The sequence below is a fragment of the Nelumbo nucifera genome, chromosome 1, assembly GCF_055504915.1.
Source record: "Nelumbo nucifera cultivar China Antique chromosome 1, China Antique-T2T, whole genome shotgun sequence".
Taxonomy (NCBI): Eukaryota; Viridiplantae; Streptophyta; class Magnoliopsida; order Proteales; family Nelumbonaceae; genus Nelumbo; species Nelumbo nucifera.
The window spans coordinates 111,048,728-111,060,800 of record NC_142649.1 but is presented as its reverse complement, the minus strand read 5'-3'; the positions used below and the strand labels follow the sequence as shown (position 1 = coordinate 111,060,800).

Here is a 12,073-nt window from a genome sequence, read left to right as displayed (position 1 = left end):
CGCTTACAATTTGGGATATTTCCTCTCCCTACTGTAATTGGATAGCAACCTGCAGATGCACTACAGCAGTATACACCAAGACCAAGTGGGGTTGGGGCAGGGGGTTTAATTGCGGTTTGTGGCCTTGTAGGTGAGACTTGACTCTTGAGAGCTTACCATAGTTGACGTTGAGGTTGGAGCGATCACCTAATTTGGAAGAACTTGCCGAGTTAGTCTGCTACTCATCTAGTGAACTGTGTGCATTGTCGGGGCATTTGGTCAAAGGCTATAGTAAGAAATGGCAAATGCAAAGAGAAACAAGACAACGGGAAGTGAACAACTACGGAGGGTGTGAAGTGATTAATTGACCACAGATGTATCTCCTATGATCAATGCTACAATGAAGCCAGGTCTATATTCCACACAATTTCCACAGCTATGCCAATGGATGACCCTGTAGTCTCACTGTCTCAGCGTCCGTCCCTATTACCTCCATATGAGAAAATGCACGAGATCAAATTGATGCAAATATGTAACACCATAGCTCTCTATAGTATAGGGTGTGTTGACTTTAATCTTTTGGCAAATGTGATGATTCTCCAACACATTTCTCTTCTCTCTCAGTCCAATCTATTACTGTCTTTGCCTATTGTAGTTTTTCATTCAAAGTTTTATTGTCTACTAAAAACGAATTTGCCTTTAACTTAACAGTGGCAAATAACATTTTAAAGACAGCAACTATATATATACCTCAAAGCTTATCCTCCAAAAATTTTATGACCCCAATTTCCCAACAGGGTAGACCTCACGTACACTGCTCTGAAGTCTGAACCCACTCATTTCCCTAGCTGTCGTCAACTCATATCTTAATTCTTACGATTTCGTCACCTTTCCATTTCGTATGTATAGAGATCTAGTAAATCCATGGCAACGAATTTATACAGAAGCAATCATCACCTGAAACATATCATGATGCATTGGATCGAAGATTCAGGGTACACCTAAATATCTCAACATATCAAAGTGTTCGATACATCAATCCCCAACTCCGTAGACATAATACACCACCAAAAACTTTAAAATAACCAATATATCTAGCTGTAGGCTACATCACTTACATAAACACAGCGAAACATGGAATACTCTGTAGAAAAGACAAGGGCTTTGTTTATTCATGACAATCCAACTCAGACTTAATGGGTTGTTCTTGAATTGCCTATCGTATATATACTAGACCCAAGGTTTGACTCCTGTGAAGTAAATAAGTTTGGGTACGAGAAATATGGGTCATCCTCCATTGAAGGCAACCGCTGAGGCTGGTGCCGGGTGGACTCATGTTCGTTTATTTGGTCACTAGAAGGAGGCTCAAATCCCACTTGAGGTGTGTCATACAAAGAAAAATTTGGAGAATCTGATCTCTCGTTGGATCCATTTTCTGGATGTGAATCCAAGGAATACGAAGCGCCGTCAGTATCACCAAAAGACTGCCGGTGATCGAACTGTGGCATCCCCACACCGGCTGATTGATTCTGATTGTCTATTTCGAGCTCATCCTTCTCAGACGCCTGGTCATTCCTTTTCTTGATGAGTTCGGTGATTCTGACCTGTGCAAGACTTGCTGCTGAACGAGCTGCAGCTGCTGCACGTTCTGCAGTTTCTGCAGCGGCCTGAGCAGCAGCCAAGACATCCTCTAGGTCAAAACTGGCTTCACTTTTTGTCTTTGAAAGAGAGGGGGCTGGATTGCATTGTCTTGACGAAAACGAGGCAGAGGATAATGAAGGTGGAGTAATGAATGGCAGGAATTGTTTCTCTTCACCTGTTCCAGTTGAAATATTGGCTGGGGAAGCAACCGGTGGTTCTCTTACAACTTCCTCAGGCTCCATATGTGACTCATGGAAGGGATTCTCATTAGTACCAGAATGCTTTGCAAGTTCATGATCAACTCCTGAATATTTTGTTACTTCATGATCATTCTCAGAATGCTTCCCCAGTCCTGAAACATTCACGGAATCTGGAGAAGATGACCCAGACCGAGGAACTAGTTCTGGGGCTGTAGTATCGGCACTAGGTCGCAATGGTACTTTAGGGACTTCAGGAAGATCTAATGTATCAAAGCCTGTATCAGAATCAGATTGCTGGTCAAGTGCTTCAGTAGATGCTGAATACAGTGACTCATCATGTTTCTCTTTAGGGAGAGGCAGTTTAGACCCACTGGCAAACTGTGTTGGGCCATTCTGTCAAAAGGAGGCAAAGAATTTAACCAAACGGATGAAAAAAACTTGATTTTTTTTTATAAGCAACAGGGGGGAAAAAACTTGATTGCACAGAAAAATCAAGTGAAATATTGTATTTACCAGAAGATCTTCATGTGTCTTGAATAACTCAGTTTGTGAGGCAGTTGGATCCCAATCCAACTCATGTTCCTCTGCTATTTCCTTCAGTAACTTCAGTTTTGCTTCAGCAGGAGGGGCACGGATTGAGAGCAGTTCAATTAGCTGCAAGTACATTATTTTGTCCATTAGAAAAAAATAAGGCATAAGAACATAGTAAAAGAATTCTCCTCACAGGTAAATTCCAGTCTAAGATTGCAATTGATGTAACCTGGCGATTAACACCGCAGTCTGGCATGAGTTCAGTTGCAGCTGAGACAAACTCTTTTCCATATTTGGTAGCAAATAACATCTGAACCTGCTGTAGTTCTGGCAAGTCTGCACATCTAGGTGCAGCAAAACACACACTGGAAATTGCTTCTTTCAAGTCTAGAGGACATTCCCTGAACAAAATGGTGGTATAAGATCTTTAAGAACCATTCCTTCTAGTTTTTTCTTTTATGTACCAAAAATTAAGAATATTATTTTCTAAACCAATCGCTTTGATTAGGCAATTCAAAAATTACATCTGCACTTGTAAACTAACACTGGTGAAAACATTATCAATAAATGGACCGTGGAAGTATGCCATGTAATTTAATACACACCATATTTTACTACAAGGCCTCTGGTTTTATAAGAATAATCCATGTGATAAACATATCTGGGAGTGATGTTCTATTTATTGTGGGATTTGTTGCTTCGGTACTTAAAGTTTGCCTCCTTGTTTGGTCTTTCCCATTCTGAGAATGAGATAATTGTATTCCTTTTACCTTTCTGTTAGAAAACTCACCTGCTATTGATATAAACCAAGGAAAAATAAAAGTATAATTTGAATTTAGTTCATCAAACCCAGCCTGTACAACTAGTAATGTCAGTAGAAAGTATTTAAGTATTTATCAGAGAGTCAAAAACTTAGGTCGATGATATTAAAAAAAAAAAAAAAAAAAAAGCCTGGATCGGGAAGTAGAGGACCCATAAAAACAGGAGTATAGGTTGCATATATTAAGAGGATAAGAACCAAAAACTGGAGGAGTCCCACTTGAACATAAATTAGACCAAAACTGCATTAAAATAGAATCATCTCTATGTGGATTTACCAATATCTATTTGTATAAAGAGACATTTTATTACAATTATTACAAAGCTCTGGAAGACAATCAATAAATCAGATGGTTAAGAGCCACTCAAACATCTTTATGTGCATCAAATAGTATGCATGTAATAAAAAGTCCTGATCATCATTAAAAAACATAGAAAAGGCAAGTCTGTGAGAGATCCTAATGGAACTACTAGTTTTCCTTTGTAAGACATCTACCAAGTGCTATGATCCAACCCAAGAAGGATACCTTCAATGGAGCTGGTGTCTATCATATTCCCTTGTTTTTTTTTTTTTTTTTTTGAGGCTTGATCTTTTCTCTTCTTTTCCTCTAATTATAGTTGCACAGATATAGTTAGAAGGTAGGATTTGTGCAGCCGAACCCATATAGCTGGACTGAAATAAGGCCTTGTTGAGTTGAATTGAGCATAAATTGTTAGGAACAGTGTAAGGGAAGTTATTGGCATTCACTAAAAAAGACCTACAAAGATGGTTATTTATTGAATGGGGAAAAGGTATTGGTAACACACCAATGCTACTTGACAGTTTAGCTTTACATACCAGTGGAGTTAATTAATGGCCTTCAATTCATTCAACACAGGGACAGTAGTTACTAGGAAGTTTTTTCCTTGCAAATAAGATTTCTTTTCTTAGCACGTTCATACATTTTCCAGGGTGGATGCCTACCAATGAATTATAACAGACGCCACAAATTTGTTTATGCATTGGTCCTGACTGTATTTTGATCTTTTCCTTCATGATTTAATAGCCTAGCTTAATGATTCTGGAGATGCATTAAAATCACCAAGCCACCAGAAAAAAGGACAAGAATTATCAAGGTAAAACATGAAATATTTGTAATCTGTGCATCATGAAATATTTGGCAGCCCCAATTTGAAGTTGATAAATCACCTCTGTGCCTCGATAATGGGAAGACGGACGGCAATAAGTTCACAAAACAGCTCAATAATCTCCTGCGCAGCCATCATATTCTCCTCACGAATAATATGCTCCACCTGAAAGGAATTCCAAAGACCAAAATAATCGCATTCAAGTTAAGTAAATGGGAGACATCTATAATTTATCTATATGTGGATAAGGTGTTTATAAAACTTGAATTCAGGAGAGAAAGCTATCATACGCGTATGCGAGCTGTTGCTTCTTGCCCAGCCTCAAGAAGCTTGGCAATATCCTTCCTCATTTGTTTTATCTGAACCTCTCTTCTGTTCCGCAGCAACTTTATGCGCGGAATAGTCAGCTTCAGAAGGGTTTTACTGGAAACACAAACAATAATCACAATTAAATTCAGCAGACAAAAAATGCCTAACAAATTGAAACAACTAATATCTTATTTCTCCAACATCTAGGCAAATAATAAGGAGAAATTTTGAGCCACTAACGTATATATGACTGGCGCCATGATCCAATCGAAAACAATCTCAACTCTTGAACTTCGTAACTTGCGGAAAACAAAGAAAAGACAGGAACCGATCGAACAAACAAGTTTCAAAACCCAATACCGTAATTTACATTTCAAATGAATACACAGCAGTGCCACGCATTTTATCCATTAAAATCAGTAGAAACAGAACAAATCAAGGAATTCAAGGCTCAAAGAAACAATTTACCATTTGGCTCCTTTGAATCCCTTGTTGAAGAATGCATCGAGCATCGACATGGCCTTAACTGAAGCTCCAGAACCCTAATTCAACAACCTTCACGACCCCAGCAACCACAACAACAAGCGTTCTCCTAAAAATATCAAAAATCCAATAATTGGAGATCTGAAAGCGAAAGAATAGAGATCGATCAGTTGGGAAGATGCTCTTCGATTTCTATATGATTTATATGCAACACGGCTTTCTTCTTAAATCCTCCCAAATCCTAATGGATATTGCAGTTAATTATCTCAATTAACACTGAACTAAGATTGGAAGCGAAAAAAAAAATAGATTAAATTAATTCATTAAAAAAAAGACAAAATATGGAAAAAGAGGGGAAGAGATGGCGATATAGGAAAACTCACTCACGCTGCGTCCTCCCTCGGCTTCCAAACGCGTCCTATCGAGAAGCGCTTTCCTTAAGCTCGAAGTATCGAACCCAAATCCAATTTGATCGAACACTAGACAAATAAAAATTCTAGGCTGCGCCGTTCGGTATAATGCAAACTCGCGCAAATCCGTCTCCAGAATTTTAACGCGGGAAAGATTGTGGACCAGCCGAGTAAGAATGTAAGATACTGCGCTACGGTTGCCCACACACGAAATTAACAGGTTTCTCTAGAGGAAAAAAAAAAATGCCGTTCTAACGCTATCTTGACCCAAGGACTGTTAGGTTTTTGGTAGACCTATCAATGAGACGGGTTGATCCGGCCGACCCGAACCGATCTCTGACTATTATACAATTACAGGGTCTCTCTTACATCCTCTACCCGGTGGGTCAGTCCTCGGAAAATTTGGAATGATTTTTTTACCAAGATCCTCGCAATGAATTTTGAGTCTTTATTATTTATCCTGTTTATAAAAATAAAAAACTAAAAATATTCATATTATCATAATCCTCAACACTAGGCTCCGTTTGGTTCGCGGGAATAGGGGTTTGGAATCGAAATCGGAATAGGCTATTCCAATTCCAACTGTTTGGTTGGGCGGAACCGGAATTCCTTTCTCATTCCTGTTGGAATGGCATTCCCCCATTTGAGAGAATGGTCATTCCCTACCCCTCCCTTGGGAATGAAATCTCGTTCCTACTTATTCTAATTCTCATTCCCATTTCTATTTCCGTCTAAACCAAACAGACTATGGGAATAGACCATTTCAAATCCAATTTTGATTCCAATTCCAACTGTGAACCAAATAGACCCTAAATGTTGTTTAATTTTCACTAGTATGTGGGGTTTGAGACTAATCTTATCTTCACCATTCTATTTTGTTGGGGTGCAAGTCCAACAATTAGGTTGGGTTTTAGCTCAACCCTAAGATAAAGCCTAAGTCTGGTTTGAGCCTAAGGTCAAGCCCAAACTATCTAACATGAGCCTAACCCGCACTAAAATTTGATGCATTTAGGTTGGGCTTGGGCCCGAGCTAGGTTCAGTTTGGTTAGTCAGTTCACACAAAAAATTGACATGCATGTATGTGTATGTGTATGGATATATGCATATATGTATGATTTATTAAACAAAAATATACATATATACATGTATGCATGTATATATGTGTCTATATATATGCATTTATACATGTATATAACCGGGCCGGGCTTGGATTGGGATAAGATCAATTTGGGCTACCTAAGGGCTAGGCGTAAGTCCAACCTGAAAAATTAAAAAAAATATATATATATCCAAAATTTTGTGCCTAAACCTAGTCCACAAACCAAAAATCCAAGCCCAATCCATATAAAATTGCAGACTATGTTGGTCTAGACTTGGATTGGGCCCACCAAAGTTGTGCCCCACCAATCTTTAATTGCAATTACCCCTGAACTTTTAAATACAATTGCAAGTAAACCCCCTCTGGTAGAATCTTCTAAATAAAAGGCATGAAAATGTCCAAAATAACTATGCAATTACTACCGATGCTGGTTTTTACAATAAAAAAAAATACAAACTTTATGAACAACAAAAACAAAGAGAATTTAAAATTGCAGATTTACTTTGAGTGATTGATATGAAGGGCAAATTTGAAAAATAAATCAATCTTAGAAAAGAGATCGGAAGGGTTTGAGATAGTGATTCATATGAAGAGAAAATTTGGAAAACAAACATTTTTGTTTAAAGTTATTGCATGAATATTTTAGACATTCTTATGCATTTTTTAGAAAATTCTACCAAAAGGGGTCTACTTGCAATTATGTCAGAAAGTTTAGGGAGGTGATTGCAATTATCAAACTTTAGGAGAAGCTTCATCAATTACCAATAACTTCAAGAGAGGTTTCAGAAATTTACCCAAAAAATATTAGCTAACGTTGAAATGCCTACATAACACTGATGTTAAAGAAAAGCACAAACAGTTAGTAAGAAAATTATGTGAATTACCTAATTGGTTATAAGTTTTCCTAGTATTATGTCTTTTTGTTACTACTGTTGTGTTGAATCCATAAAATATCTCTAAATTTATGATTTCCCATGAGATATTGAAAACACCTTTGAGAAATAGAGAAGCGCAATAAATACCACCTGATTAATTATCATTTTTATGATACCAATTGATTGGTTATAAAACTTTCAAGTATCATGTCTTTTTTATATTATATTGATAATTTTCGAGATCTAAACCTTATAGGAAGTAGTCATGAAGCGGTTAGATTTCAACCGGATGGGCTCTAATTAACTTACTAAACTCTTAATGGTCTTTTGCATATCAAGTCACGTCGTGGTGTGATTGTGTTAAGGCCCCGTTCGCTTTTTGTTAAGTTTTTACCTTACTTGGATAAGTTTTTATTGGGAAACACTTACTCGGGTAAGTGCATTTACCCATGTTCTTTTGTTTCTATTGTAAATAAGGCAATGACCATTTTAGTTATAAAAATCCATTATTAAAAATGGCATTTTTGTCCCATTCAAGTGTTGGCAACTTACCCCTTAGGTGGGAAGGTTATTTACCCACCTAAGAGGTGGGTATCACTTACCTATAAACTTTCCCTGGTTCCCACATAAGTCTAAAAAAAGAATATGGGATTCTTGGTCAATGGGAACCATAATCCCATTGACCAACTTTCCCTCCTCTCAAAATCCAAAAAAAAAGAACACCCCCTAAATATTGGGATTTGAGATAAACTGGTTTTCAATGTGAAATGTACTGAATCAATGCTAAATAAGGTTAAAATAGCACGGTGTAGTTAGATTTTGGAATCACAAAAAATGTGTTAAAAAAAATTGTGCTAAAACACCAAATATCTGTATGATCTAGAACCAAATTAAAAAAAAAAAAAAAAAGGTTCGACTGTGATATGGAAAAGATATGATATCTGAAAAACTTCTGATCAGTCAATTGAAATTAATCATAAACGTGGTAGCCAATCAGGTGTTATTTTCCCTGGCATCTTATGTAGTAATAATATGTTAGAGGGTAGCACGTGTAAGATTACATATATATTTGCCACGTGAAAGTGGGATGAGATAGAACATTCTATTAAAATAACTAGATTGTTCATGTTTATATAGTTGTAACGAATAGTTCGCACATTTATTTGTCATCTCTCCTCTTGCATATATATGTCATTCAACTAGTTCACTACAAAGACAAAACAGTAAGTCATTCAACCAACTACCTCAGCTAGCTCTTAGCAGATAACCTCTGGCATTAAGAATCCAACCACTTTCAATTCTGGTAGAATCAGCATCCAGTCCAGAAGCTTTGCTCCAATAACCACATCCAATCTTCCCTTGCTCTTCATCGGGAAAGTCCACACTGTCCACAGATTATTATATACTGGCAGCCTCCACAAGCAGGCAAGCTCAAGTTAAATTTTGATGATTGCTGTGTAGGAAACCCTGGTGAATCCAGGATTGGTGTTGCGGCAAGTGATGATATTGGATCCATTAAACGAACTTTTATGGTTCAGTTGGCTTTGGTATTTCTCTGAAGGCTGATCACTGTTAGCAGTAATTCAAGGGCTTAAAATGTTGACTTTGCAGAAATGGATATAGGGAGGTCATCATGGAAAACGATTGTAAGGTGGTTATTTCTTGGCTCAACTATGATGTGGATCCAGCCTGGAAGTTTAGAGTTTTAGTTAGGGAGTCCAGAAATTAGGGAAGAAACCTGAACTGCTCATTCAAGTGGGTCACAAGATCAGCCAACTCCCTAACTGATAGTTTAGTTTCAGCTGGTGTGAATGGGGTTGGCCTGGGCCAGGGATCCCTTTGTAATCTGTCTTATGTATACTATCTTTGTGTGTGTTCAGATTTGTGTTGTCTTTGTACTTCCCCTTCTGTCCATTCCGGACAGATTCGGGTTCTTATATCTTATTAATATAATTGATGTTAATTATCAAAAATAATTGCCTGAGAATATAGTTAACTAGTCTAAAGAATAAAAATAGATAAAAGTTCATTAGTGATTTTTTAGTTTACAGAAACATTGATGTTGTAATCACGTTTCTTGTAGCCAAACTTCTGGGGTCAAAACTTGCTGGTTTGCCTTGGAGACATTGGATTAACCTAACTTCTAGTTCACTTTCTTTCTGATATCATTTAAATCTTCTCTATCTTAAATCAATAGCACTTTCTCTGCTCATGCCCATGCTAGAAAAGAAACATGCAATGTCAAGGAATATCCGTTTATTCTCTTCATCCAATGCATCATTACTGATCTTTAACAAATTATGGAGGTCATCTGGAAGAATCTTTCTCAACTTCTGCAATTGAGACCAACAAGATGCTTAGCCACACCTAATGGAATATTACTTGAAACAGTCAAAATCCTTTCAACTAAAGCTTGTATCAACTGTGATTCTTCCGTGATAGTAAATATCAAAAGATGGTAAGGAATACAAAATTAGTATTGAACTTACAGTTTTTAGCAATTCCCATAGTTCTATTTATAATGAATTCAAGAACAATAAGATCCCTGCTAGTAAATATCAACATTTTCATCATAGTCAAAATCTTCTTCCTCTGATACCATCTTGTTGTTCTAGTTCAAGAACAATAAGATCCTCTGATACCATCATAGTCAAAATCATGTAGTAGATGAATCCATCTTACTGTACATGAAAGTAGTAAGGTGTACTTCCTTATCTGGTTGAGGTAGTGAACATTAATCTTCAAGATCCACTTCAACATACATAGACTCCACCTGAATGCATTTGTGGAATTACCTTCAATTAGACTTGTTCATGGGCCAGACTCAGGCTTAGCTTTTGCCAAATTTTGAATGGCTTGGCCCAAAGCCTGAACCCAAAATAGTGTAAAGCCAAGCCTGAAGCCTGGCCTATGAACAGGTCTACCTCCAATGGCCATGGAGATTAAATGTCTCTACTTGGCAATCCTAACCCCAGTAAGAAGAGAAACAACTACAGCTCTAGTGGAGTTGGCATTCCCAATAAAAGTACCAACCATTGAATGTCCACATGGTATACCCATAGGAATCATTAGAAAATCATTGGCATCATCATCATTGACCACAGTGGCCTTTTCATAGGACTTGTTGGAAAAAAAAAAGAACAAATTTAACTGTTTCATATTACAAGGAACAGAATCAAGAGATGGTCTGGATTGACCATGCTTTCTGAAATGAACTATAATAACTAGCAGGGGAGAAATCTCCATCATTGTAATCCATAGCAATCAAAATTCAGAAACAAACTTTGAACAACATAGCTTGCTATAAAGTACTGAACAACAAGAACAGAAGCTAGTTTTGAATTCAAAATTTTACCACCAAGAATCCTGTCATTTCTTCCTATCTTGTTATTATCAGAACATAAAGCTAGTTTGAATTCAAAATTTAGCAGGGGCAAAACCTAACCTTCGATTCCCGAATGCTTCCAGATGTTGGCACTCCTATTGATACATGATAGAACCAATCCTAGTACTTGTTATGGCATGTATACTTTGTTACTCACCATGTTAAATCTATGTTATTACTAAACCAGTTCCTATGTTGCAATAACTTTCTATTTGTCACATTATCCAGAATATGTGAAGTGCATATTGAATACTACTACTATGAATAGATTGCAAGTACATAAATTTTATTAGACATAGAATCATGCCAAGACAACTATCTTCTTTTTCAATGATGTGAAGAAAATTATTTCGTTCTAAGTTTTACAAAATCTAGTATTCAAAAGCTAATAAGTAATGATTTCATCACTTAAATAATCAAACCGAAATAATGATTAGTGGAATAAATATTTCTTCAAAAGTAAAATATTTTTCTGGACATAATTAGGATTTCCCATATCAAACAGAATGTAGCACATGCCTCAACAAAGTAATTAATTGGAACCTTGGATTCCATGCACAAGCTTGTTCCCAGAAAATCAAGATGGAACTAAACTTGTGGATTGATTATTATTTGTCATAGAAAGTGCTTACCACTGCAATAATTTAAAAAATAAAAAGCCGTTTTTTATGTTTTCTTGCATTTTTTGACTTATTACAACTAAACATAATGCAAATCACAGATAATCTTGTTCATAGTTCAACACAGTACAAAACAAAGAAACCTGCTTACTATGTCATTTTTGACTACTTGCATTTACCAAGTTTATTTACTGATCTGTCAAAGCTTCAATATAAAAGTGATGGAAACATGCAAATTTATTCATAAAAGATCATGGCCAATATATTTTGATCAGGGAATTAAAGGAACAACGATTACAAATGAGATAGAGAAGAAATCCAAACAACTTTGAACAGAGGAGTTGAAAGGGCCTACAGAGAGGACGAAGGGAGATGGCACAAATCGTCTATGCTCTGCTTCGAACGTCAGGCCTCTATTAAAATTTAAGTTTCATTCCTCCAATCCTTTTAGGGCTTCTCTATATCTCCTTGTTATGAGTTCAGCTTGTTCTCCATCTTCTAGGTCCAATAATCTAGATTAATAAATGGGTTTGACTATGATATGGAAAAGATATGATATTCAAAAAACAACTAACCAACAAACTGGAATCATAA

The 12,073-nt window shown here is 36.7% G+C and overlaps 1 protein-coding gene across 2 annotated transcripts; it reads right to left on the bottom strand.

Moving 5' to 3' along the window:
• Positions 1-914: 914 nt before the first annotated feature.
• LOC104589305 (Regulator of Vps4 activity in the MVB pathway protein) lies at positions 915-5,612 on the bottom strand. Of its 2 annotated transcripts, none has more exons than XM_010247568.3 (7): positions 5,474-5,612; positions 5,076-5,231; positions 4,589-4,721; positions 4,360-4,463; positions 2,581-2,752; positions 2,334-2,474; positions 915-2,213 (listed from the first exon to the last, which is right to left on the bottom strand). In XM_010247568.3, exons 2-7 carry the CDS (start codon positions 5,123-5,125, stop codon positions 1,173-1,175), a joined length of 1,641 nt encoding a protein of 546 aa, XP_010245870.1. In that variant the 5' UTR covers positions 5,126-5,231; positions 5,474-5,612; the 3' UTR covers positions 915-1,172. The 2 variants fall into 2 exon arrangements, with proteins under 2 accessions (XP_010245870.1, XP_088748530.1); XM_088892404.1 differs by having other exon boundaries at positions 5,478-5,604.
• Between the last annotated feature and the right edge of the window lie 6,461 nt (positions 5,613-12,073).

What these genes read in the sequence shown, in the direction of transcription:
- LOC104589305 (XM_010247568.3), bottom strand. Translation starts at nt 5,125, where the DNA reads ATGTCGATGCTCGATGCATTCTTCAACAAGGGATTCAAAGGAGCCAAA. An exon ending in CCCATTATCGAGGCACAGAG is followed by an intron (nt 2,753 to 4,359) that starts GTGATTTATCAA and finishes CATTTTGTTCAG; the next exon opens with GGAATGTCCTCTAGACTTGA. An exon ending in AGACACATGAAGATCTTCTG is followed by an intron (nt 2,214 to 2,333) that starts GTAAATACAATA and finishes TCCTTTTGACAG; the next exon opens with AATGGCCCAACACAGTTTGC.